This window comes from Xenopus tropicalis, chromosome 9, assembly GCF_000004195.4.
Source record: "Xenopus tropicalis strain Nigerian chromosome 9, UCB_Xtro_10.0, whole genome shotgun sequence".
NCBI lineage: Eukaryota > Metazoa > Chordata > Amphibia > Anura > Pipidae > Xenopus > Xenopus tropicalis.
The window spans coordinates 52,475,345-52,501,764 of record NC_030685.2 but is presented as its reverse complement, the minus strand read 5'-3'; the positions used below and the strand labels follow the sequence as shown (position 1 = coordinate 52,501,764).

At 41.0% G+C, this 26,420-nt stretch overlaps 1 protein-coding gene and 1 long non-coding RNA gene across 3 annotated transcripts; one reads left to right on the top strand and one right to left on the bottom strand.

The window, feature by feature from the left end:
- Nucleotides 1–763: 763 nt before the first annotated feature.
- fam117b (family with sequence similarity 117 member B) lies at nucleotides 764–20,380 on the bottom strand. Of its 2 annotated transcripts, XM_018097568.2 has the most exons (10): nucleotides 19,578–20,380; nucleotides 15,635–15,786; nucleotides 12,433–12,525; nucleotides 11,146–11,253; nucleotides 8,465–8,611; nucleotides 8,179–8,250; nucleotides 7,085–7,295; nucleotides 6,061–6,181; nucleotides 3,071–3,435; nucleotides 764–1,184 (listed from the first exon to the last, which is right to left on the bottom strand). In XM_018097568.2, exons 1-9 carry the CDS (start codon nucleotides 20,158–20,160, stop codon nucleotides 3,117–3,119), a joined length of 1,806 nt encoding a protein of 601 aa, XP_017953057.2. In that variant the 5' UTR covers nucleotides 20,161–20,380; the 3' UTR covers nucleotides 764–1,184; nucleotides 3,071–3,116. The 2 variants fall into 2 exon arrangements, with proteins under 2 accessions (XP_017953057.2, XP_017953058.2); XM_018097569.2 differs by lacking the exons at nucleotides 764–1,184; nucleotides 8,179–8,250 and having other exon boundaries at nucleotides 2,104–3,435; nucleotides 19,578–20,377.
- Nucleotides 20,381–24,818: 4,438 nt separating this feature from the next.
- LOC116407749 lies at nucleotides 24,819–25,617 on the top strand. The gene is made up of 2 exons (XR_004220547.1): nucleotides 24,819–24,886; nucleotides 25,543–25,617. It is a non-coding gene; the product is annotated as an uncharacterized LOC116407749 (long non-coding RNA).
- The last annotated feature ends 803 nt before the right edge of the window (nucleotides 25,618–26,420 follow it).

Below are 26,420 nucleotides of genomic sequence, written 5' to 3'. Positions count from 1 at the left end.
GCAATAAAGCAATACTGTGGATTTGATCTGAAGCAACATCCGGGGCTGGTGCACTCGTACACACCACTAATGGGCGCTGGTCTATTTTTGAGAATGAATATGTATTTATAGAGTAATCAGAAATCATTATAACCTAATTTATTTGCAAGAAAGAATAACTGTAATTTACGCTGGAAAAAGAGAAACACTGAGTAGTTTTTTTCGGCGTTAAACAAAATCTGTCTAGCTACTAGTTGATCCAGTAAAAGGCAAAAAACCTCACCTAAAACCTCCCTAATTGGTCTTATTGGGTCAGTTACCCTGTATTTCCCACTAAAAAAGAGCCACCCAGACCCTTTTTAAAGGGTCTGCCAGTACATCCACTTTAGGGTTAAGGTAATATACAGGCCTTTTTTTCTAGTTTTCCTAGACTCTAGCGTATAAATTGGAGAGGAAATACAGGTCGCTGTGATGAAGACATTAAACATATTTAACATCACTCACCAACTGACCAATTAGTCGTAGGGACCTCTAGAGGCAATATTATGAAAAATGAATGCACACGCATAGCTGCCCAATACGGATTTAAATGTGGTCTTCCATTCATTATCCTAACAATTGTACTGGAGAGGAGTCAGGTACCTGACTTATCAACCAAAAAGTTAGTATGCTGTGGCTATAAATAATAAATATTCTATGAATAATATTCACCTGAAACAAAGCATAAATACACACAGAGGTTCCAAATGTCAGCCATAATCAGAACTAATAAAGTAAAAACTTGTTTCCCCGTTATAATTTTTTTTATTAACAAATCCAACATTCACATACCATTTCTAGGTACATTTTGACCTTAACACAAATCTGTTCATTGCATTCTGGTTTAGCACTGTAGAAACATTTACACTCTACTTTAAATAAGGCTGATGGAACAATACACTCAAGTCAGAGTTATTGCTATAGAAACGATAACAGCCATTATTTTAAATGCCTAATCGGAAGGGTGAGGCTATTAGGTACCCTACCTTGAAAAACCAAGATATGCCAGATCATACATGCAGCTTGAATCATGAATATGTTGGAGTCAAACAGGTTTTATTGGTTTACACTGTATTTCTGGTAACAAACTGATTTCTTGATCTGGAAAATCTCACATTTAACAGCTTTATAGCAGCTATCTTTGGGATCGGACTACTTGGAAATTTCTGCAATACACAAACATAAAGACATTATCAGTACTTGGCCCAGAGGCCTAACAAAAGGGATATTACAGGTACAGCTATCCAATAGAACAGATATAACAGTACCAGCCATAGTTTTTCTTTACCCTGAATAAAGCAGAGTAAGAGTGTCTTTTTGCACAGATAGACCCTATGGTGCAGTCCACCTAATGGCACAATTTAGTCAGTCAAGATAAGAGGGCAGCTGTCAGTACGAGTGCTGCTCTGTTCTGGTTGTTCAGACTATTATTAGCCTTTATCCCTTTTAAAGAAATAGTAGCACTAAGCTAAAAATTGGTTATACAAAACCTCCCATGTTGTATTATTTACACAAAAGTATGTATATTTATATAATATATATATATATATATATATATATATATATAGTCAAAATTACAATATCTGATGCTTTAAGTCCTCCTTTTGACCCGATATATTCAGCTTTTGAAGATCGCAGTCTCCTAACAATGAACGGCTGGGGCCACATTGGCAGGTTATGTGACATTACCATAATATACAACAGCATGGGCCCTGATTCTCTGGCACTTGTCTCAGCTGATTATCTCCAGTGTGTGTGGTCTGGCAATTAGTCCCAAGTCTGGCCTTAGCTATAATTCAGGTTTGTCATAAGGTGGAGGAAAAATTTACATTTAGCAGACTTCCACATTGCATAACTTGATAGTAGCAGAAATCCAATTCATAATGTTGCTGTGTCTTGAAATTTGATGGCTACAAATAACATTTATCTTTTATCTATAATTTAGATAAGCTATCATGTTAATTACAGTGGGTAAATACCAGAAAAACTCTATGAGCCTCTGCAATTCACTACCACACTATCAATATAACTTAGAGGGAGCCAGGTTTAACACTACACAGATTCTAAAAATATTTCTTCAGCAGCTATGAAAAAAAATACTTTAATTATTGAAGTTGCCATCAAAGGAATTAAACAGTGGTAGATGAAGGCATTGGATAGTCTGTGCTTTAAATTTTAGACTAAACAGTCAGGTACAACTCAAATGCATTGGAAGATTTACTGCAAGTGTGGGAAGAAAGGATCCAAAAGACAGGAAAAAATGATATGCAAAGGTTAGGAAACATTTTATGAGTGGTACAGATTAACAGATACCTTGCCTAGCAAATATAAGTTTCAGCTGGAACCCTCTTACAATGTTTAATATAATCCAAATGTCAGCTAAAGAAGTAGGACACATATACCACAATATTGCCAACTATAATAAAATGATGAAGCAGGAGGTACATATAATTTCATTTAACAAACCACACAATACCCACCAGTCTGCTACTCATCTCCCCTTTAACCTTTCTATTTACAGGTTTACTTATCATGTTAAGATCAGTTATCTTAACATGAGACTAGTAGGTACATCATTTACCCTGCAGCTGGAAAACAGCTTAAAACTTTATTAAACATCCTGGCCATTAGTTTATACCTTTTCAAAAATGCCTTCTTGTTTCCATTTCTGAGTGGTAACTACTGTTAACATGGACTTATCTGGAAAACAGACCATCTGTTTGTGAAAGCAGTTTGTCTTGTTCTGCTTAGGAAAGTGATAGTGATATAAAGCCCAGAACTTAAGGATGAGAGTGTCTATGTGGCTGATACACTTTGCAGATAGAGGCACCAGATTATTTTAATTAAATCAGAACACAAGATTTATGTTCAATACAGGAAAGCCAAGGTAAAAGAATTAGCTGACGTTAAGTCCTTTCCAGATCTTGACAATTATATCCATTACAGATGCCAAAGCCAGCAAGTCTGCTTGCTGCCCAATTTACTAAGGGAGAATACGGTCAATATTTTTAACAGCTTATGAAAATACTGCATTTGAAGTCACTTGTTTTACCAGAGCAGTGCAGTTCCTCTGTAACAATGAACAGCCAACATGGTTTTTAGTCTTCTTCTTCATCAATTTGGCCTGATGGGTGTAGCAGAGAGAGTGGGGGAGCAAGGGTATTTGTCCCTCGAGAATTGCGTTCCTGCTCTATGTTTCCTGATATTGATGTCATGCTGAGGTTTTGAACAAGAGAAGATGGTATTCCAGAAGGCACTGTAAGACTGTGGGTGGAGCCTTTGAAGGTTATTTCCTGATTGGGTAGAAGAGGCTTGAGAATGCTGACCAGACAAAAAGCAGAACCGCTCTTTGGAATGAAATTCACTTTGTTCTTATCAGGACAGTAAAATGGTGGAATTTCATGCAGTGGCTTTGGCCTGAAGAAACAAAACACAAAAATTGCTACATAAATACACTTACTTATTCTGGATTTTTAAAAAAAAAAACAAAAGTTGATGGTTACAAGTTCCAATTCTCTTTCTATACTAATGAGACAGACTTGAGGGAAACCCTAAAAGCATCTTTAGCAGCATCCCACCCTAATACCCTAGAGCAGTGCTGTCCAACTGGCGGCCCTCGACTCCCCTCTGTGTGGCCCCCCACCTGTCTGGCTGTTTTGATGGTTTACCTTTGTGTAAGCTTTAAATGGTATCAGTACTGTGATTAACTTCCCCCCCTGCATGGTTCTCACCTCAGATTCAGGCTGTAATCCGGCTGTATTGTTTAAACATGTAATCCCCTGTGTTGTTCACACCTTTTAATCCCTGCATTGTTCACCCCCTGTAGAGTTCACACCTCAGGCTCAGGCTGTAATCACACACATTGTTCCCCCGTTCACACCTCAGACATTCTAGGTACTGCCTGGACTATGTATGGCACACACAGGGAGCACAGAGTAGGCAGATTATGGAACATAGCATAGGGCAGGGAGGGTATGGCACAAACGGATAGTCCAGGCAGAGTATGGCACACACAGGCAGGTTAGGGCAGGCAGAGTATGGCACACACAGGCAGAGTATGGCACACACAGGCAGAGTATGGCACACACAGGCAGAGTATGGCACACACAGGCAGAGTATGGCACACACAGGCAGAGTATGGCACACACAGGCAGAGTATGGCACACACAGGCAGAGTATGGCACACACAGGCAGAGTATGGCACACACAGGCAGAGTATGGCACACACAGGCATCATAGGACAGGCAGAGTATGGCACACACAGGCAGGGTAGGGCAGGCAGAGTATGGCACACACAGGCAACATAGGACAGGCAGAGTATGGCACACACAGGCTGGGTAGGGCAGGCAGAGTATGGCACACACAGGCAGCATAGGGTAGGCAGAGTATGGCGCACACACAGGCAGCATAGGGCAGGCAGAGTGCTGCCTGTGTGTGCCATACTCTGCCTGCCCTATGCTGCCTGTGGGAGGTGAACCTGGCAGGGGTTTGTTGTGGGTTTGTTAGCAGTTGGAAATAGCCATTAAATGATCCCTAAGGTGTGTAACTATGTGCTGGGGGTTGCTGTGCTATCCACAGGGGAGGAGGAGGCATATGGATTTAAGGGTATATCTTAATATGACATAATATAATTCTTTCACATATGAATGACGGTTGACATCCTCGCTGTAAGCACCTAGCATTTGGGATTTTGCTGTGCTACCACCATTGTGATAAAATAGGTGTGGTTTGAAGTGGGTGTAGTTTAAAAAGGGGGAGTGGTCAAAACTGGCTTCCATTAGCGGCCCTCCACCATGTATGCTAGAGAAAATCCGGCCCTCGGCACCACAGAAGTTGGACAGCACTGCCCTAGAGCAGTGATCACCAACCAGTGGCTCGTGAGTAACATGCTGCTCACCACCCCCTTTGATGTTGCTCCCAGTGGCCTCAAAGTATGTGCCCATTTCTGGCTTTATAGTGGAATTTTGAGTTCACACAAAGACAGACAGAGTTTTCTGTCTAAAAAAATGCCACCAAATGGAACAGAAGGAAAAATGAATGGCCTTTTCTAGTTTTGATGTCAGATGAGGGAAAGGCACATTAATGTTTCTGGTAAGTGGGGGGGGGGGGGGGAAGAGGGCCAACAGAGAAACTGGTGTCCACTGAAATTTGTAGATCCCTGTAAATAACGGAGTCTTATGGTTCTCTGCAAAGTTACTGTGCTCGCCTACTAGCATATATTAGATGCATAGATGCAAAATGAAAATCTGTTTATTCTTTAAATAATGTAAACTTGCACTAATCCTCAAGGATTTATATCTCATTCCTTGAATCCTACACAGATTAATTCACATTCTGGCAATGTTGTTGGCAATGAACAGTTCAGAGTGTAACTTGGAAATGTGCACTGGCTGCCAGGTCCTGAGAGCTGAGTAAAATTTACAGGCTGTGCCCTGACATGGATGAGTCAGCTGCCAACTCTAGCTACATGTGGCTTGCATTTAATATAACCAGCTCTGTATAATGAAGCCACCATTTCTAAGGCCAATGCCACAGTAGGTGGGTACTCCACTGGCAGTTACTGCTCAGGCTACCAGCCATTGTAGTGAATAGCAACCAGAAGTGACAGGCAAGTGTGAGCAGAAAATGTGCAGATTTTCAGGTCAAAATCTACTTGTGTCAGGTTCAAGTCTTTGGCAGGCAGGCCAAGTGATGACAGGAGCTTCTTTGCCAGTGGAGCAAAGCACTGGTGTGCCACACAATACATAATTTGTAGGAATGTGGTTGCAATGGGTAGATATAGTTCTGTATCATATATAATTAGTTTTTAGTCTTATATTCACAAGTATTTAAGTTACTACATAACTTAGTATCTAGTAGCATAAATGAGAAAGCACTTCAAACATTATTTTATAGATATACAATTCCCTTCTATTGTGAACCTATTACTACCCTTGTTTGTTTCTTGTATAAGAAACACAGCACACACAGCTAAGGATTGGGATCTTTAAAGAAGAAAACAAAACAACAAAGACAACACAGTGTTCGCCAAACTGTACTTACGCGCCTTCCTCAAATACTTTCACCCTTTCACAACCCTCAGGCGGTTCTCTCTTGAACATGTAACTGTTGTTTGGTTTTGGGGATGTAGCATACTTGGGAAGAGGGGAATGATTTCCATTCTCTGCAGGCCAAAACAAATGCCTTACGTTAATAATGGATGAAAAATGCTTTGCCATTAAAAGTATTGCCATTTACAAATTACTATAAATATGCCTGTTTCATTTGAGGGTTCTAAAATCCCAGCTCAAAATAAACCCCAAAACAGTAGAAGATATGAGTATTTCCCTAGTTCTCTGTAGTCTGTTCCAAAGCTGTGAGGTATATTCATCTAGATCCTGTAAAGTTATAATTGAACATTTATTTGTGGTTTATAAAGTTTTTTTTTTTTTTCAGACAATGTTGCTAGAGCTAAATTATCTGAGCACCCAGGCATCATTCTGGAAATTAGAACAGAAGATGAATAAAACAGGGCCTAAAAAGAAGCTAAGCAATATAACATAAGAGTAACAGTAAAATGTAACCCTCCCAGTCTGGGACATTGATCTTGGCAACTTTTTATCTGTTCCTTTTTTTTTTTTATTTTATTATTAATTATTTGCTTGCCTATTTCAAACCTGCAATAGAAAAAGTGGTTTGATTGTCAACAAAAGCTTACTCTATAACATACTAAAATATAATGGCAACTTCTCCTTTGAGGCTACTGCAGCACAATGTCACTTGCAGTGCCACTTAAAAATTTTGTTGCAATCATTTTGCTTCAATACACTGGTGGTTTAAAATGGAGTAACATTTGAACAGACATTCTCTAGAAATAGCAGATAGATTATATATATATATATATCTCAAACTTAACAGTAGAAAGCACTCACAGCTACAGCATCAATCAGGTCAGTGATTTATTTCAGCATACCATCTATGGTATGCTGAAATAAATCACTGACCTGATTGATACTGTAGCTGTGAGTGCTTTCATATATATATATATATATATATATCCCCTTTTAGAGACTATCGGCCAATATACCTTTGTCTCGAGGATCTGCAATATTGTCATCAGCTGGGCAAGGGCTTTCCTCGTTGCACTCATTAGAGATTGTAATGAAAGAGGCTGGTGACACGGATTGTGAGCGGCTGCTATTGTTGCTTCCGCGGTCAACCCCTCCAGGTGTCTGAGTATCTATACTGCGCAGAGCTAGAGGTGGGGGAGCACGATGTCCATCTGGGATATCTTGGGGCTATTAAAAAAAATAAAAACAAACCAAAAACTTCAAAACACCTTTTTACATGCAGTTTAGTTAACATGCATGCTTGTGACTAATGGTTCTCCTGCAAAATTCTGAAATGAGCAAGATGCATGGTGAAAAAATGTTGCTCATGTTCCAGAACCCTTACTGAAAATGAACATGCTACATTTAACTGGGCAGCATCAGTCTCTGCTCTAATGAAAGCAACAATGCACAAATATACTATTTTAAGAAACTGTTTAAAATATATTTAATACAGAAAAATGGTTGAGTACTTATAGTTACCTTATTATACTGCTGCCAGAAGCAGGCCGCTAAGCCAGAAGGGGTTAATGCTTTATGTTTCAGACACAGCAAAGCACGTACTGCATTCTACACACTTACACAGACATAACTAAATGTGTATTACAAAATTACCCACTTCTTTGTGGAGACCTTTTTTTTTTTTTTTAAATACAAATTTCAAAAGATAATGCACTCCACAGCAAAGATTTTACATAATTTTGGACTGGACAACAGTACTTTCATAAATAATACACGGCTAAAAATAATAATAATCTGCTAAGACTTGTGCATATTCGAAAAGGATACACTATAAACTGATAAAACTAAGCATGTTCATTTTCATGTAAAAAACTTAAAATGAAATAAAAACTTAGAACAAAGTTAGAACAGACAAAGAAAAAACAAGAAAACAACCTACAAACACAACACAATGTTTGAAACAGTAAAGAAGTTAGTCCTATTCTGAGAAGAGAGAGGAAAAAAAATAAAATTAAAAACAGGTCACAGCCTTAGAGGCAGGAAGTGTTTGATGGGCAGTATAACATTTTCAATACCATACAGCACTTTGTGCTCCAAGCTAATAACTTACCTTTGGGAGCAGGTGCAGAAAACCCATTGAAGTGTTCCCATTGACATCAGGAAGGCCTGAACAGTCTCCATGCTGGGAAACCACAAGGATATATGCTTCAAGATGAATAGTGGCGTATCCCACCCTCTTAAGTAAGCCCATAACATGGAGGGTGAACATTTAAAATAATATATGCTTCTTGATTCCATGTAAAGCGGAGAATGTGAATGTGAAACAGAGATGCCTTCCCCATGGTAAGTCAAACTAATCTGGGTATGGGCAGAGTTTGCAGGAAATTTTCACTTACCAAGAGTTGCTCTTCCTTCTCTCCATTTTCTTTTGTAATTATCTCAATCTCTTGGTTCAGCCCCTCTACACTGTTGCGAAATCGAGACCCAGAGGATTTTGTAATGGGAATAGTCACTGGAGTAAGTACATTTTTGGACATCGAACTCTGTAATAAAAGAGTGTTATCAAAATGATACTGAAGGAACTTCACAGCAGGCTGATTGTGGAAGGGTTGGATAGTAAAGGAACAAATACATCTGCATGGACAATACCCTACTGGAAATATAATTTGTGACGGTTTGTCAAACTTTCATGTTGCGGCATATACTAGTTTATAGGAAAGCATACTGTGGCATTTTTTCAGTATGGGCTATAAAATAATGAAGGGAATTGTCTACGCTGTAAGTTTTCTCAGTTAGGGCCTCCCTTGTCTCATCATGCTACCAAAGATTCCCCTTATCTAACAAGCCTTTAGAACCCTTCTTTTATGGGACAAACACAACAGGAGGTGACAAGGAGCATGTGTCTGTCTATCAATGAGGCTGCAGCAAATTATTCAAAGTTTAAACTGCAGGCTGAGCCAGTAAGGGCTCTGGCACACGGGGAGGTTAGTCGCCCGCGACAAAACTCCCTGTTCGCGGGCGACTAATCTCCCCGGATTGCCATCCCACCGGCGAAAATGTAAATCGCCGGTGGGATGGCATACGTGGCGGCGTGATTTAACTGAAACAGAGCCCTTACACATTCATGGAAAGGCTTAGGGGGCATAAAGTGAATCAAAAACAAACGTTCAGCTCTTAGGCGAATGCCACGCGAAGAAGCTTATGGCGCATATTTTCAGCAAGTCGAAAAACAATTGCCGAAAATGCGCTCCATACACTCCTACCTGTGCCTGCACCTGAATGAACTAAATATGCTTGGGTGCAGACACTTTTAACCGATAACTGGATAAAAACGTAAGAAAATCCAAAGGCTACAGGTGCTGTACCCAAGTATATTCAATATTCAAGTTTGGCATTGCACAAGAAGTTATGTCGATATATAAACATCCGCCATCTTGCATGTGTACCATAAAGACCATCACTACCACTATGTATACTGGGAGACAGTTTGGGCATCTCTCATTGTTTTGTTTATTTGGTTTTGTTAAAATTTACAGCAGCAAAATGTGACACCCATGTAAAACTGGCACTGGTTTTGACTGGTAGTGAAACCTTGTGGAAGGCTGCTCCCAAATAAAATGGTACCTGTGGAAAAGGTATGCAATAAAGTAATAAGCATTTTAACATAGTGAATCACCCTATTAAATCTTCTTTAAAAAGTGACACAAAGGGATTAACGCAAAAGAATCACCTAAGAATTCTGAAATTTGAAGCAGCACAAGCAGGATGTCCCCCCCCCCATTTGTACTATTACTACATCGTAAATATGTACAGCTCTGCATATACAATAGCACTATATAAAGATACATATTTATACATAAAATTTTAGCTGCCTCCAACCCCAGCAACTAAATAGTTTTTTTTGTTGTCTTTTCAGGGATGCACCAAATCCTGGCTTCGGTTCGGGATTCGGCCAAATCCAAGCTTTTTTTTTTTTGTAAGGATTTGGTTTCAGCCGTATCTGCAGTCCCGGCCGAACCAAATCCGAATAAGCATAAGCTAATTAGAATTCGGAAAGGGTTAAATGGGCAGTAAAAACCCCTTGCCATCCTAATCAGCATATGCTAATTAGGATTTGGCCGAATCCTTCTGGGTGGGTTCGGCCAAACCCAAAAAGTGGGTTCAGTGCATCCCTAGTCTAAAATTATATTCCGACTGTATATAATGTAGATAGCCAGATATAAAACATATGCATGGAATGCTACTCTGGGCATTTTGTCATTACACTGGAGGAGATTAAGTGAGGGCAACAAAATGTCTCATCTGCCACAGGCCTTCTCCAACATTTACTTCAAACCACCAGGTGAGCCGCAAGAATCCCACTCCCATCATAACAGTACTAACTGCAAGGCAAAAGTAACAAAAAGTGGAAAGAGCAACGCAAGCAGTACTTTGCTGCAATGTTCTTGAAAATTCCATTCTCAATGACCCTTTTCAAGAATTATGTTTTCCAGGTTGTGTAGAAATCTACAAAGTCATGTATTAGGTATATATTTTGTTAAAATAAAGGAATAAGTCACTAGTCTTTAAAAGGGGAAATATAAACTCCAATTTGATATAAGCTCAATTAACTTATTTTAAGCAGATGTATCGACTCTCATGATGGCAAAAACATCTTTTATTATTTTATTTTTCTGCAGGAAACCATTTTTGTGGAAAAGTGCTTGACCCTGACTCAAGCAAACCATTTCCCCACCACATTATCAATTTCTTGTACATTGTTGAAAAAAAGCTAGGAGAGGCACTGAATAATTCTGTCTTTTCCTGAGGGTTGGGGAAAGTTTTCCCAACATATGTGGTTCCCTCTCAAACAGAGGAATTGTGTATACAAATGGACATCAAAAAAAATCACAGAATAAAAGGGTTTTTTTTTTTGCATAATACAGGAGGCACAGAGGTGTAAGAAAACAGCAGTATATTCATTTGTTATGTAAGGAAGTGGGAATGATATAATGCTTCTTGGTGTCTAGCAAAAAATTGGCAGTCAGCCTTCTGTGCCATTACCTTAGAGTGCTTACGGGGCAGTGCAGCCACTTACCTGGTTAATTGCAGAGTGGTTGCCATGAAATGGAGACTGCCTGTCTTTTTCTCGATGGTGTCTGCTGCTGTGTTTACTTCTCTGAAGTTGTTGACGTAATTTTGCAATCTAAAAATGGAAAAGGAGTTCAGAGGTATTTCAGCCATAATTTAGCAGTAAATTAAAGATGTAAACTTTATTATATGTGCACAGAAATTTAAAACTGCATTAGATCTAGAGAAACATTTTGAAGGTTTTATTTAACATCTTGTTTGGCTGTTAATTTAAAGTTCATGACAAAAACAGGCTCTAATCCTATAAATTCGTTAACACCACCATGAAATAGCCTATTATGATGTAAAAATGCACCCTTCATAGCTTAAAGTGAAAGCCACAGAGTGCTGCTATGCTTACAAACACAACAAGCCAGATTGCCGTAAGACAGCAACGTTCAGAGCTGTATTGTGGGTGACTCCATACACATGACAAGTAGCCCATGCTGACAATAGTATAAGCCCCTCTCAAGGAATCTCAAATACAAAGTGGGACTCAAAGGGCCACTCTGCTGGGACTTACATATAAGGCACAAGTATAAAATTATTGAGCATTATCAGATTATGAGCAGGGCCTATGGAGAGAGACTGGGGATATTGTGTTGGTTACACAGAGCAGCTTCCCCTTAGCAAACTTCACAAATAATTATCTAAGCCAAAAGCAAAAATGAGGAATAGATGCTTCTGACTGGATAAAAAGAGGCCAATGTGCATAAGAAACAATTATGCTAATACATATAGAAACAGTAGCTATACATTTTTAGAACTCAATAAAATGTTATTCTTTTTTGATAAATATTGCACAGTGAAAGAGGGTTTAAAGCAATGTGACCGTTTGCGTACGAGTCTAAACTCTGTACCTTAAGGCTGTTTAACTAGAGGCTCAGACCAGATATACATATTTTACTTGCCCCCAGCCTGTTCACGCATTTTGTGTTACATATTAATTTCTCTTAAAACCTGGTCCCTAATAAAATAGTATGGTGTATTATCATTGCTCTGCAAAAAACATATAGAGAGCATCCCTGCAGAAGTTATTAAAACATTTGGCAAAATGGTCACATAAGTTTCAGATTAGTGTACATAAAGTTAAAGTTATGCACTTTCTTAAAGCAAAGAATATATGCATTTAGAATTTATATAACTAGAAGTTTTCACAGGATATTCTCCAACCTTAATGTCTTCAATAAATGTGACCACACAAAGTGTTAGACACTGCTTCAGTTCATTATTCACCATACTGCAGCCGTCTAACCTCTTTTAGCTGCTCATTGCTTCCCCAGGATGCAGAGCGCTTATGTGACCCTTTTTTCTTCTCTGCATATTCTTCAGCCCAAGCACTCTCCGTCTATTTAGAAAGAAAGAGAAAGAGGTTATAAGATCTGAAGAATATTAATCTGTATATTTAATGCAGTAAAGCAGAAGGCAATATGAGTTTTAGATGGGCAAGGCTTAATTTGCACAGCTTGATGTTATAAAAGACTCAGAACAAGTACCTGAGCAAGTGATATTTTGAGCTTCATTATGATTAACAACCAATGTTCCCTTTAAGCTCTGGGCTTGCAAACACATTTTGAGGGCAGCACATACAAGAAGTGGTGTGAAGAAAAACTGTGTGTGAAAATACATAAATTTACTGTTTATTCTGACCCACGCCCTTTTAAAAGCTACATTATGAACACTCTGTTTTTAAAATGACTATTAAAGGGGATGTCACCTTCAAATTAACTTTTATTATGATGTAGACATTGATATTCTGAGGCAATTTGCAATTGGTTTTTCAGTTATTTAGCTTTTTGTTCAGTGGCTCTCCAGTTTGGAATTTCAGTAGCTATCTGGTTGCTATAGTCTTATTTACCATAGCAACCAGACAGTGGGTTAAATGAAAGACTGTAATATGAATAGGATAGGGCCTGAATAGTAAGACAAGAAAAAGAAACATAAATAATATGTTTGTAAGCACAAAGAGCAATAGTTTTTGGCTGTCAGGGTCAGTGCCTCCCCATATGAAAGCTGGCAAAAAAATGTAGAAGTGGTAGGAAAATAGTTTGATAAATGAAGACCAATTGCAGAGTTTCTAGGAATAGAATATTCTATAATATACTAAAAGTTAATGTAAAGGTGACCCACCACTTTAAAGATAATTTTTGTACACCTAACCAAAAAGAACTTTGTTAACAGGCAAGTCAGCACAGTCCACAGTCTGTAAAATAGAACAGAAAGCTTACATTTTTCTTTTGTAAAGGACACATAATCAGGGATTTCTCGTGTAGTTGGTGGGGATTTGATTTATTTGCATTGCAGAACTGGGCAAGAGCTCATTAAAATGATGCCTTTTCCAAAATACCTCTATATTTTAGTTAGTAGCAGAAAATTATAGCACTGTGTTCCATCTGTCTGTGTCAGTGTTCAATAGTAATTCTCATAAGCCCTGTGTTTTTTATTATCTGTTCAAAAAAAAAAAAAAAATAAAGAAAAAGAGATCCTTTAAATGCCTATGTTGTGTTGCCTTTGTTTCCCATAACCCAAAATGTGTGCCTTAAAGGTGCTGTAAGGCACACTGACTACACAACTGTAGGCAGACATAAATTAAAATAAGCAGCTTACAAGGTTAACACAACATTGTACAAAGAGTCTTCATCTTCAACGCATGTTAAACAAACCTTAATATAATTGTCACTGTAATGTGTACCTTCAAAAAGTATAAATAAATATCAATTCAGCTGCAAAACATTTCTCTTTCTGCATCATTTATAATCCTGGCAGAGGAGGAGGGACTAAAACACTGATGTTACAAATGGTAACAGCTTGAATATATATTTATATATTATAAATCATGAAAAAGCTGCATATTTTTTTTAACTGATGTATATTGCAAAGTTGCTTGAAATTATATTAACTTTTCAATGTATAGTTTTTTGGTGAAGTTACCCTTTAAAAAGGTTCTGCTATTTTTCCATATTCTGGAACTGTGGATTAATTCAGGTAAAAGGGATGAGTTTCATGCTCAAATTTAAACATTTTTGGACCTAGTGATTTTGCTGAATTTCAAGAACTAAAGATGATATCACTCATGTGCCGTCCCGAAATTTGTCCTGTGTTAAAGGAGATACCATGCGCTTAATGCTCCTAAACACCATGAAACCCTACAGGTGTGACAGCTGACTGATTTGGGAATTTGGCTGCACTAAGGGGGGTGCAAGTGCTAAGATAATCACGTGAACATTTTCTATCTGAAGCAAAACATATTAAAGAAGAAGGAAATGTATTACCCCAATATTCATTATTTTGCAAAAGCTGCCTTTTTCACTGGCCCCCATTACTTTCCCACTCCTGGGAGTCTGCAACTAGTTTGTGAAAAAACATCTCCGAGACTGATAGTGTCTCTCGATACTGCCAAAGCATTCAAATCTGCTGAATGGCCGCATCTCTGGGAAGTCATCACCAGAATGGGCTTTGGCCCAGCCTTCACTTAATGGATTAAACTAATGTCTAGTGAATCAAAGTCAGAGTAAATGGGATCCTATCCCCTACCCGCCAAGGATGTCCTCTTTTTCCACTAGGGGCAGCGATTCAAGCACAGGATACAGAGTAGATAACAGATAAGCTCTGAAGAATCCTATTGTACACTATAGAGTTTATCTGTTGTCTGCTATGCAACCTGGGCAAATATAGATAGACGTCCTGCCGTAGCTCCCAGTGTAATTCAGTTAGTGCTCATCAACAGGTATCAGTCCCCGTGCTGCCTGGGCCTTTCCTCCATTACCAGCTTGAATGGAGGCCCCATGGCTACACAGCAGGGTATATATTTAAACTATAGTAGTGTTAGTAGTGTATAGTAGCAGACACACAACTTTTACCAGTGCAGGGTAACAGTACATTATACTGTAATAACTTTGAAACATTTTTATTTTTTTGTTTTACTGTTTAATGAACCTTTAATATTTACTCGGCAAGTACAACTGCTCTAGATTTACATCTACTAGATACCACTTGCAATACCTATACTGAACTCTGATAAATAGGAGGTGCAAGTGCAACTCCCCTTTAAAATATAATGGCCTCTTAAAAAAAATGGTATTATAAATAGAGGGGCATATTTATTATAGTGTGTAAGCCAACATCAGCGGTGATGATGCCCATAGAAACCAAAAAGCAATTAGAATTAAAAGTTAGAAAACAAAAGCAAAGATCTGATTGGTTGCTCTGAGCAACATAACTATAACAAATAAGCCCCAGTAAAGGATTATGTAATGAACTATAGCAACCAATCAACATCTAGGTTTTATTAGACTAATTTGGCCTATTTTACAAATTGATCCTAAGTATTCTTTAGTGTATTTTTTGCAGGAATAATTCATCTTTGGCTACTCATGCTTTACATACCAAGATAAAATAATTTTTGTGCATAAGTAGTTAATAAAAGCAAATGATACAGTATGAACTGTATGGCATACCTGGGTGGACTGGTCTTTCATACAAGGAGCTGTCTGCACTTGATTATCACGAGGCCAATGACCGGATAGATAAGGAGCAGCAAGTGTATCAAGTGAAGATGTGCGCCTTATTAAACTTGATGGACTTAATGAAGGAGGTTGTGTTTTATCCCCTGCACAAAAGAGAGAATGGCATCACTGTTATTTTCTAATGATCAAATCAAGAAATATGGTGAGCATGTCAAAACAATGACAGTTCAAATACAGAAGCACAAATCTGATCAAAATGCATATAAGCCCTTATAAAGAATGAACCCTACCTCTGGCTAAACACAATACAATACAAATGCTTACTTCTGTTATTCAAATGCAAAATCAAGCAAGCATTTGGATCACAGAAAACTGTCACTCTGACAGGGTACTCTACAGAATGAAAAAATTCCAGGTGGAAAAAAATTCTGTGTGGATGGGGGTTACTATAATAACAAATATGTGCCTTTCTTCACCCAACAGGAATAGTTTTTACATAAGCCAATATGACTGTAAGCTTCTGAAAATACAGCAATTACCATATGTATTGGCTACTTTACACTTTTTGTACAAATTAATCTATTGTAAGGAATTACATTTTCCAAGTATATTGTACACACATGACTGAAACGTCAATTTTGCACTAATAAATAAATTAAATCAGAGATCCCCAACCTTTTATATAAGTGAGCCACATTTAAAAGGAAAAAGTGTTGGGGAGCAACACAAGCATTAAAAGGGTTCCTGGGGGTGTCAATAAAAGCTATATTTGGCTACTTAATATCCCTTTTGTGGACTGGCAGCCTACAGAAGGCTCTGTTTAGCATTATATTTGGTTTTTATGCAACCAAAACCTGCCTTCTTACCAGAAATTCAAAAATAAGCAGCTACTTTGTGGCCACTGGGAGCAACATCCAAGGGGTTGGTGAGCAACATGTTGCTCACAAGCCACTGGTTGGGGAACACTGCTTTAAAGCAAAGATGCTCTCTACAACACTTAGTTAACCCGAGATCTGTTAATTCTTTGCATACCTAAACATTTTCCTTTTCTGCTTTGAGCCCATATCAATGGGTCAGTAAAGCTAGCCATCTACGACCAGATTTAGTCGTGCACTGTCTAAATGTCTGGTAATGTATGTTACTTTACATACATTACATTAACATTTATTTATAAAGCGCCAACATATTCCGCAGCGCTGTACAATAAGTGGGTTACATACATTGGACATACAGAGTAACATATAAAGCAATCAATAACCGATACAAGAGGTGAGGAGGGCCCTGCCCAAAAGAGCTTACAATCTACAAGGAGAAATGGTTGAGACACAAGGTGTACATACAGGAGAGATTTCCTATTGGTGACAAAGCACCTTGTAAATGTGAAAGAGATAACTGTCATAAGACAAATCACCACTTTTGCATATGATTTAATAGTAATGCAGATCAGTCAGATCATGTTCATATTAGATTTCATACATATTGTTATTAAGTTCAGTCATTCAGACTCAGGTAAGCTTTTTTTCTCTTCTATTTAAAAATCAGCTACATTTGCAGACAGCATTGCAGTAAATATTAATTAGCATTCCAGATATGGGGACATTTACATGGAACCTGGGCATACAGAAAACAAAAACCCTGTCATAAAGCACTGCTACAATTTTCATTTGAGATTATAACTCATCCAGAAAATGTTGCTTTATTGCTGATATATTCCTTAGGGATAAACTGGGTGTCCAGCTCCAGTTAAAGCCAACATCTGCCCAATAACAACGCTATGCAGCTTTTAGTCACTCATTTATCTACCCACTTAAGGTACAGGTTAATCTGATGCTGCCCTTTAAAGAAGAACTAAATCCCCATGAACAAAAGTCCCCATCCACTGCTGTCCATTGCCCAATTTGTATATTTTTGGATGGAGCTTGCAGGCACATGTGCAGTTGAAGCCAATTTCAGACTAGCTCCAGCTGCCCATGTGCCTGCAAGCTCTGTCTCTGCAAACTGATCTGAAGAATACCCAAAGATACAGAAAATGGTGTATGTGAACTCTGCTGCGCTACTCTGCATCTATATGTCAGGGCAGTGGATAAAAGCTTTTGGTTATGGGTTAGTTTTCTTTATGCGCAGTTAAAGATGATTCTGCACAAGCTCCAACTGTGCATGCTCCTGCAGGCTTTGTGTCTGTAAAGAGACACAAAGAGGATTGGAAGGGAGTGAAGATGGCGCCTGCAATCTCCGCCATGCTGCATTTTATTTCAGTTATTTAAATAAGATGCACTTTTCTATTAAATAGACTGTGAGGGGTGGGAGAGGTGAAGGGGCGGATGGAGATTAGTTGGGTAAGCTTTTCTACCTAGGGGGGGTTTAGTTCTCCTTTAAAGAAGAAACCACTAGCATTAATTAGCCCTTGATCAGGACTCGCACAACTGAATTAAAGACATTTACCACAAGATATCTTCAATTTAAAGTAGTGGCTAGATGACAACCAGGCTACTTTGTGAGTTGGTAAACAAAGCTGTCTGAAATAGAATCAAGGCTTGCTCAGATACTTACTATACCAGTTAGCCCTGCAAGGGCGCAGGAAACCGAGGATACATATTGCATGGGCCTCAAGCATCCTCATCTACTCTTACTACTTAATGGCATCCTTAGGTTGCTGGATTTTGATATACAGTCAAACACAGAAAAAGCCAAAGCATTGTGCCCAGGGTAGCGGTGGAGACATGCTGCCCCAGCCACCAGATGAGCGCCCTACATTGTATAACTATCAGTACCCGCTCAGTACATTATGAGCATGTGTCCCCATCATAAGGCAAATCAGTTGGGAAGTTAACCTTTTAAACTTCTACCTAGCTTGCCTCACCATGTTATGGCACACTCCTGAGGTAAACAGAGCACAGCACTCAATGCACTTTTGGATATTAATTATAGTTTACATTCTATAATGGATGGAAATATTCCTAGTTGTGTCAGTAATTGACAAATGTATATAAAGCAACTAAGGCCTGGTGTTTATGTTCAGTCACTTCAGGGAATTTGACTTGCCTTTATGCTGCTTAGGGGCATCCCTGGGCTTTGCCTTTATATATCTAAGGGGCATCCCTGGCCTTCGCCTTTATGCTGCTTAGGGGCATCCCTGGCCTTCGCCTTTATGCTGCTTAGGGGCATCCCTGGCCTTCGCCTTTATGCTGCTTAGGGGCATCCCTGGCCTTCGCCTTTATGCTGCTTAGGGGCATCCTTGGGTTTCGCCTTTATGCTGCTTAGGGGCATCCCTGGGTTTCGCCTTTATGCTGCTTAGGGGCATCCCTGGCCTTCGCCTTTATGCTGCTTAGGGGCATCCCCGGCCTTCACCTTTATGCTGCTTAGGGGCATCCTTGGGTTTCGCCTTTATGCTGCTTAGGGGCATCCCTGGGTTTCGCCTTTATGCTGCTTAGGGGCATCCCTGGCCTTCGCCTTTATGCTGCTTAGGGGCATCCCTGGCCTTCGCCTTTATGCTGCTTAGGGGCATCCCTGGGTTTCGCCTTTATGCTGCTTAGGGGCATCCTTGGGTTTCGCCTTTATGCTGCTTAGGGGCATCCCTGGGTTTCGCCTTTATGCTGCTTAGGGGCATCCCCGGCCTTCACCTTTATGCTGCTTAGGGGCATCCTTGGGTTTCGCCTTTATGCTGCTTAGGGGCATCCCTGGGTTTCGCCTTTATGCTGCTTAGGGGCATCCCTGGCCTTCGCCTTTATGCTGCTTAGGGGCATCCCTGGCCTTCGCCTTTATGCTGCTTAGGGGCATCCCTGGCCTTCGCCTTTATGCTGCTTAGGGGCATCCCTGGGTTTCGCCTTTATGCTGCTTAGGGGCATCCCTGGGTTTCGCCTTTATGCTGCTTAGGGGCATCCCTGGCCTTCGCCTTTACACAGCTTACCGCAATGAGCTGGTGTCATATAATTACCTTTAGGGGAGCTAGGACTCTTCCTCTCTGGGGAGGCCCTTTGCTGCCACCCAGGCCTGCCAACTGACGAGAGGGCCACAGGGGACGGAGAAGAGGATGAAGAGGCCGGTGGGACTCCTGTTATGGACGGATCTGCTGGACTGGTAAGCACTGGGGGAGAGGAGGCAGGAGAGACGACCCCCTGCTGGTGTTGGTTGTTATTGTGGTGGTGGTGATGATGATGAAGGTGGTGGTGGTGATGGTGGGAGTGGTGATGATGGTGGTGGTGGTGATGCCCACGCGTGGGTGACGCCCCTGTCTGCGTGGATACCGTAGGGCTCCCTCGGTTGCTGGTAACTGCTGGGGGGGATTCCAGGCCATTGCCCCCTGCCCGTGTGGGGCTGCCGGTGCGGGAAGGAGTGCGCTGGGCGGCCCCGTTGTTATTGTTACAGCCCCGTGTGGGGCTTCCGTGCTGTTTCAGCTGGAAAGGGACGGTGGCCCTCATTGGCTGCAGCCGACTCCCGGGGGCGCCACTTGGCACGGTGCTCCCAGGGGTCGGTGGTGGCGTGGGAGAGCCATTCCTTCTTACACGCTGTTGGGACATTTTTCCTGTTGCCTTTACCTAATAGGCGATTACCCACGGTGGTACAAAATGGCGGAAGAATAGTCCCGCATCGGAAAGGAAAAATGAATCACAAATTCAGTGTGAGTCAATAGCGAATCAATATCGTGTCCCGAATGTATCGAATGTCGGTGTCACAGCAGCTGCACCTGCGGCAGGCGCCGAAAATGTGTCCCGGGACAACACAACAGCCGGGGCTCCGCGGCACCGCCCACCGCCACACTCCGGCTTCCTGATTGGCTGCTGCTCGCAAGCCAATAGGCACACTGGAGGCGAGAGGTGATTGGTTACAAGGCATCTCCTAGCAGTTTCTTGGCCAATAAGTAACACTTCTTCGTAGTGCCAAGCAAAAAAAGAGGAGATAAGGAAAGGAGGCGGGAATTAGCTCGCTGCTCTCTTGTCATGGGCATCATGCAGCATCCAGTCACCTGCTAGAGGCTGTCACTTATAGGGTCTGTGGGCTGGGCCCGGCCGGGCAGCTTTGTAATCGTCACGGCTGTAGTAACAAGAGAATGCCTTTGGCATCTGTAAGTAAGGGGGAGGGCGATGGCTGGTACAATATCTGTGTCAATGGGCGTTTAAAGACATGTACTGATTATTATATTACATCATATGTTTAAAAACCAAGAAACACATTTGAGTATAAGCCTTGTATGTGTTGTTATCATTTGCACTGTATTTACATCCTATACTTAAAGATCGTTATTAGGCAGTATTTGCACTTAGTCATTTAATGCATATTTTACACATTTTCTATAAATACAAACTCTACTGTTTTTGTTTACTTACCTTTTATATTTATTGCAAGATCTTCACTATAGTTATAGAATTCTCTGTGTGCAGTATTAACTATGTGGATCTTGTTCCACCGCCTGTAAAGATCATTTAAGTATTTCTAAAAATAATTCCCAATTTGTATGGGGACATATAGTGAGAATCACAATGTTTGTGCTGTTGAATTATACACCTCTAAAACAGGGAATGTGGCTCAATAAATTATCACGGTGTTGAAGTTGGTTTCTTATTTAGTCTGAATAAGAAACTGGTGTTTTAAAGAATTAGATGAACACGTGTAAAAGTACACACATTAATAGGCAGGGTTGTCCTACATAAACTACAGCTTGTTTCAACCTGGCCTGAAACGGTTATGGGCAGGAAACCTGCCAGCAATGTGGCATTAGCTTCTTAGTCAGTCTGATGAATAAGTAATTAATGATCGAAAAAGGTAAATGACCTTGAGCCATTGATTTAAACCTATATATTTGCAGGCAGGGATGCAACACATTGTATGCAACCCAAAAAGTGGCATCAAAATGGGCATCTTTGTAATTATGCCTATTTGAATAATTGACAAGGATGCTGAATGGGTTAAATTACCTTGGGCCACTAATTTAAACCTATATATTATCAGGCAGAGATGCACCCAGTGTATGCTCTCTGTTCCAACCTGAGAAGAACAGGAGACCCTCCTCGCACACCCGTAGCTCTCCAGGAAAAAATTTTAGCGCTCGGTGCACACTGCTGGAGGGATCGGCACCCTCCCAGGACACAATAGCAACGAAAAAGCACTGGCATTCAGAGCTGCAAAACGGGACAAGCCCTTTAAAAATCCTTATTGCGGAGGTGCAACATTTCGGGGCAAAGTAACCTCTTTATGATGCTTGATAAAGGGGTTACTTTGCACCGAAACATTGCACCTCCGCAATAAAGGTTTTTAAAGGGCTTGTCCCGTTTTGCAGCTCTGAGTGCCAGTGCTTTTTCATTGCTCTGCTCCAACCTGGCCTGATATGGTTCTGGGCAAAAGTGGCATCAATGTGGGCATCTTTGCAATTCTGCCTATTTGAATATGTAACAGGGGCGCTGAAGGAGTTAAATGACCTTGGGTCATTGATTTCAACCTATATATTTGCAGGCACGGGTGCCCCACATGCATGTGCCTCATTCTGGCCTGGCCCCAAGTGGGAGATTGCCTGACTGGGTGGCACAGATGAGTGTGTTTTCCATTGAAAGGAATGAAAAGAAGGTAAGGAAGTTAACATCCTAACTTGCAGTACAGGACCAGTGACTCTATAAACCTCTCCTATCTGTGTTTCTCTAGTATGGGCCAAGCGTGGCTGAAATGCTGCTCTCCCTGGGACAGCAGGAATCTATTGCATACCCAGTGTTAGACTGGCCCACCACGACACCTGGAAAACTCCCGGGTGGGCCCAGGTGTCAGTGGGCCCTCCTGCTCACCCAGCCATTCTCCTCGTATGTCTATACCATGACCATTATTCAATTCTAAGAAGAAATGGAGGAAAGGATAGATAATAGTATGTAAAAAAAAAAAGCAATTAAGAGACTAAAGAAAGTGAGTGAACAGAGAAGGGAGAGTGGGCCTAAGGTCTAAGGTTTTCTGGTGGGCCCTTGGCACCCCAGTCCAACATTGTGCATACCTCCCAACTGTCCCAATTTTCACAGGACAGTCCCGATTTTGACATCTCAGCCTGCAGTCCCGGATTCTTTCTTTCCCTCATTTCCCTTTGATCTGAATGCTAAAAAAAGATACAATGTTTCCCAAACTTAATTAAAAAAGTAGCTTTTGGCAGAGAGCCTAGAAAAATTTACAAGCTACACCTGCACTTACAGACAATTGTAAATAATAAGCTACAGAGGTCTCTTGGGGGAACTGAGACTTGAAGCTTAAAGGGAAATCCCGGCACAGGAGGAGGGTGGATCTGAGCCAGAAGAGGACATGGCAGATAACAACATTGCTACCTCTTCTAGTGTCCCATCAGCTGTAAGATTCTGTAACAAAAAATGCCTTACCGGGGACGCCCGCCGCGCCGTCCTCCTCATGCGCCGGCTTCCTCATAGTGGGCGCGCGTGCGCTCCCGCATTTTAAGGCACATGCGCGCTGGCGTGATGACGTCAGCATGCAATGGCGCGAATTTCAAAGATATTTAAAGGGACGTTTGTTTACATTTTGTTGCCCGTGATAGGATTCGATTCCTGGTGCCTTCCTGAGCCTTGTGCATTCTTGTTCCTGTATTTCTGATAGTATTTCTCCTGTTTTGACCCGGCCTGCTCCTGACTTTCCTGAAATCCGTAACCTGACCCCGGCTTGTACTTTTGACTCCGATTTTGCCTAAACCCGCTACTTGATTATCTGGTTGACCATTGCCTGTCTGACGATCCCTGTTTTCCGCCTGCCTCGACCCAGCCTGCCTGACGACGAACTTGTTTAACCCTATTTGTACCGTGATCTTCGGCCTAACTGACTTTATCTACAGTCGTGCCCCTTTGCTTGCCAGAGCTCCTGCCTTGTTCCTCTCGTTAAGTCCAGGTGGCATCTGATTAGCTGAGGGCTCCTCCCGAAGCCAAAGGCGGTCACATTACTGGTGAAGCCGAGCCGAGACCAAGGAACTTGGCATTTGTTCTGGTTTAGGGTGCCGACCGTGACAGATTCCATGTATTCTTTAAAAATAATTCACATATACAGTATATCAGTCTTTGGGGTTCATTAAAGAGCGATAACACTTATCACATGCTTTTTTGTGTTAAAAAGCACGCAATAAATAAGTACCGATTCACCAAAATTATTTCGCATGCGTTAAGACGCATATTGCATATGTTAAATAGCGCGCTACCGCAGTATGGAAAGAATACTAACGCATGATTCACAAAACCACATGAAGCGTTAAACACGGTAAATAACGCAATAATTTGTGCGAATATTAACACCTAATCGGGGGAGGCGTTAGTCAGAGCACATTGCGATTTTGGAGTGTTTGTGAAGGCAAGATGGAGTTTGCAGTGGGATTTTTGTTGGATTTGGAGGAGGATCAGCAAGTCCGTGAACATCCTAGAGTGATGCGTCCTCGGCTTTTCAGGGAAATTTCAACTCTAGAGGGCTTAATTGAGGATGATGTCGTCAGGCGCTACAGGCTAAATAGAGCTGCAATATACAGCCTGTATGAGGTACTGGAGTTTTACCTGCAGCCACTGACGCGCAGAAGCCACGCTGTTCCTGACATGGTTATACTGCTGTGTTCCCTGTGCATTTTTGGGATCTACAGGGGGGGTGTCACAGCCTACTTTTTCACGGTGCCTGGCCTGGTCCTGGATGCCATCCGCTCAGTGTCTGGGAATTTCATCTCATTTCCAAAGGCAGTTTTATGGCATAAGTGGCATCCCCAATGTGTTGGGTGCAACTGATTGCACCCATGTGGCATCAAACCCCCCCAAGACAGAGAGCATATGATGCACTCATGAACATTCTGAGCATCGTGTCTGGCTTCCCTGGCTCCTTTAGTACAAAAAACTTTTGGCTTGCGGTCATTTGAAGAAAGGCGATACGGCGATGCAGGTGAAGTATCAGGGGAAGCATCTACTATGCGGCGATCGATTGATCAAGCCTAGCCTTCCTTCTGTATAGGAAGAAGTCAGGCTAGGCTCGATCAATCAATTGCCGCATAGTGGATGCTTCCCCTGATACTTGCCCTGCATCGCCATATCGCCTTTCTTCAAATGACCGGGAGCCAAGATTTAACAGGTATTTTGTACTAAAGCATTCAATATAATAAATGGTTTGCAGGATAGGGCAATTATTGGAGCAGGGTAGAATCGATTTTTTACTTAAAAATTTTTAGTGTTACTTTTCCTTTAAGTCAGTCCGGGCTTTATGATGCTTTTCAAACCAGACAAATGCCTCACGGGTGGCTGTAAGGTAAGTATTTGTGTCATGTCTAGCACAACTTGCCCACATTTGCTTTCTGTCTCCAACTGTCAAACTAGGCCCTGCCTGCCATAAGCTTGTTTTGCAATTTGAAAAGTGCCCTCTTTTGCCAGAAGTGCTTGCTGAAGTATAAGCGCCATCTCTAGTAGTAGAGCGTGTTGGCATTGCTCTACTTGTTTGGACAGCACTCAGTAAATTTGTGTTCATTTCCTTTTGGCCATGTGTCATGCTCTGTATCAAGGTTTTTCTACCAGGGAACTTTGTTTTTGTATAAGTGAATTTTGAGTTTCCAACAATGCCACTTTTTGTTGCTGGACCTTGAAGTGCTCCTGATGCAGGGTTAACATAGCTGCCTCGTACTAGGCTTGGCTTGCCTGGCTTTTATGGCAACACACAAGTCCAGATGTACAGCGTGCATTTTTTTCATAAAGGACTTGTGGTGCTGTATGAGTGATTTGTGGAACCGATCTTTCTCAGGTTCCACTGTTTGGGGGGGCACATGAGATGTGGTGGGTTTGGCCGTTGGTCTGACTTGGTGTTGTTGGTGACTTTCAGTGGGCTCATCCTCTGAAAAAAGTGGCACATCACTGCAACATTCCCCAGACTCAAACTCTCATTTCCGCTAAATGTTGCTTCTTCCATTTCAGGATCCACTTGGTGTTGCAGCAAGTGGAGCTGACTTGAGGAGTGTCCAGCACGTCTTTGCCCACCTTTTGAAAAAAGAAAAAAAAAATATTTAAAGGTTTTGAATTATGTTCATGATGCCAGGCAAACTTCATGGCCAATAATGTTTATCATTTCTTTTACAACACGACAAAGTTTATTTTGCAAAAACTATTTGTGGACATTGATTCATTCCAACTGAGCAAAAAATTTAAAATGTTTTGCCATACAGAGTGCAAAATCAAGTTGAAAAGACTGACTTTCCAAAAGTACAAGATGAACTGACTGCACCTAACCCAGCAAGCCTAACACAAAACACATGTCCTGCAAAATTAAGTTACAAAAATACCTTGAATAGGAGCAACTGACAATTGTCTGCCTTTGCTTGTGCCAGGTGGTGGTAAGAATGAATCTGTTTTACAAAACATTGTATTCCATTAATATTAAGCTTCTCTGCAAGAGCAAATACACTTGTATTAATGTCATTACACCTACCTTTGCCGACATTCCTGTCCGAATCAAAGATTACGCCAACACCAGTCACACTCTCTCCATGTATACAAGGCATGAGCTGCTCCTCATACCTTGTGAAAAAAACTTTTTTGGAAGGGCCACCCCCTGTTCCAGACCTAAATAAAATATATGAACGCTTTTATTGTGTTGCCTTCAATAAGCAAGCCATAACAACGCAGTCACTTTTTGTTCCTCATTGTTGCCTCAATCAATTCCCTTTACTTTCAAGTGTAACAATACTAAGGCATGCTCTGACACAAACCCTACTTAAATGCTGCAAGTTGCTGCTAAGTGGCCTCGCTAACTCCCACGGCTCTCCCTTATACCCTGTATTAATCAATGCTTCCAC

Excerpts from the sequence above, each read along its gene's own strand:
- fam117b (XM_018097568.2), bottom strand. The coding sequence starts at position 20,160 with ATGTCCCAACAGCGTGTAAGAAGGAATGGCTCTCCCACGCCACCACCG. Across the intron at positions 11,254-12,432 it reads GCAATGAGCAGCTAAAAGAG|ATTGCAAAATTACGTCAACA; the intron begins GTTAGACGGCTG and ends TTCCATTTTTAG. Across the intron at positions 8,612-11,145 it reads ACCACTCTGCAATTAACCAG|AGTTCGATGTCCAAAAATGT; the intron begins GTAAGTGGCTGC and ends CTTTTATTACAG.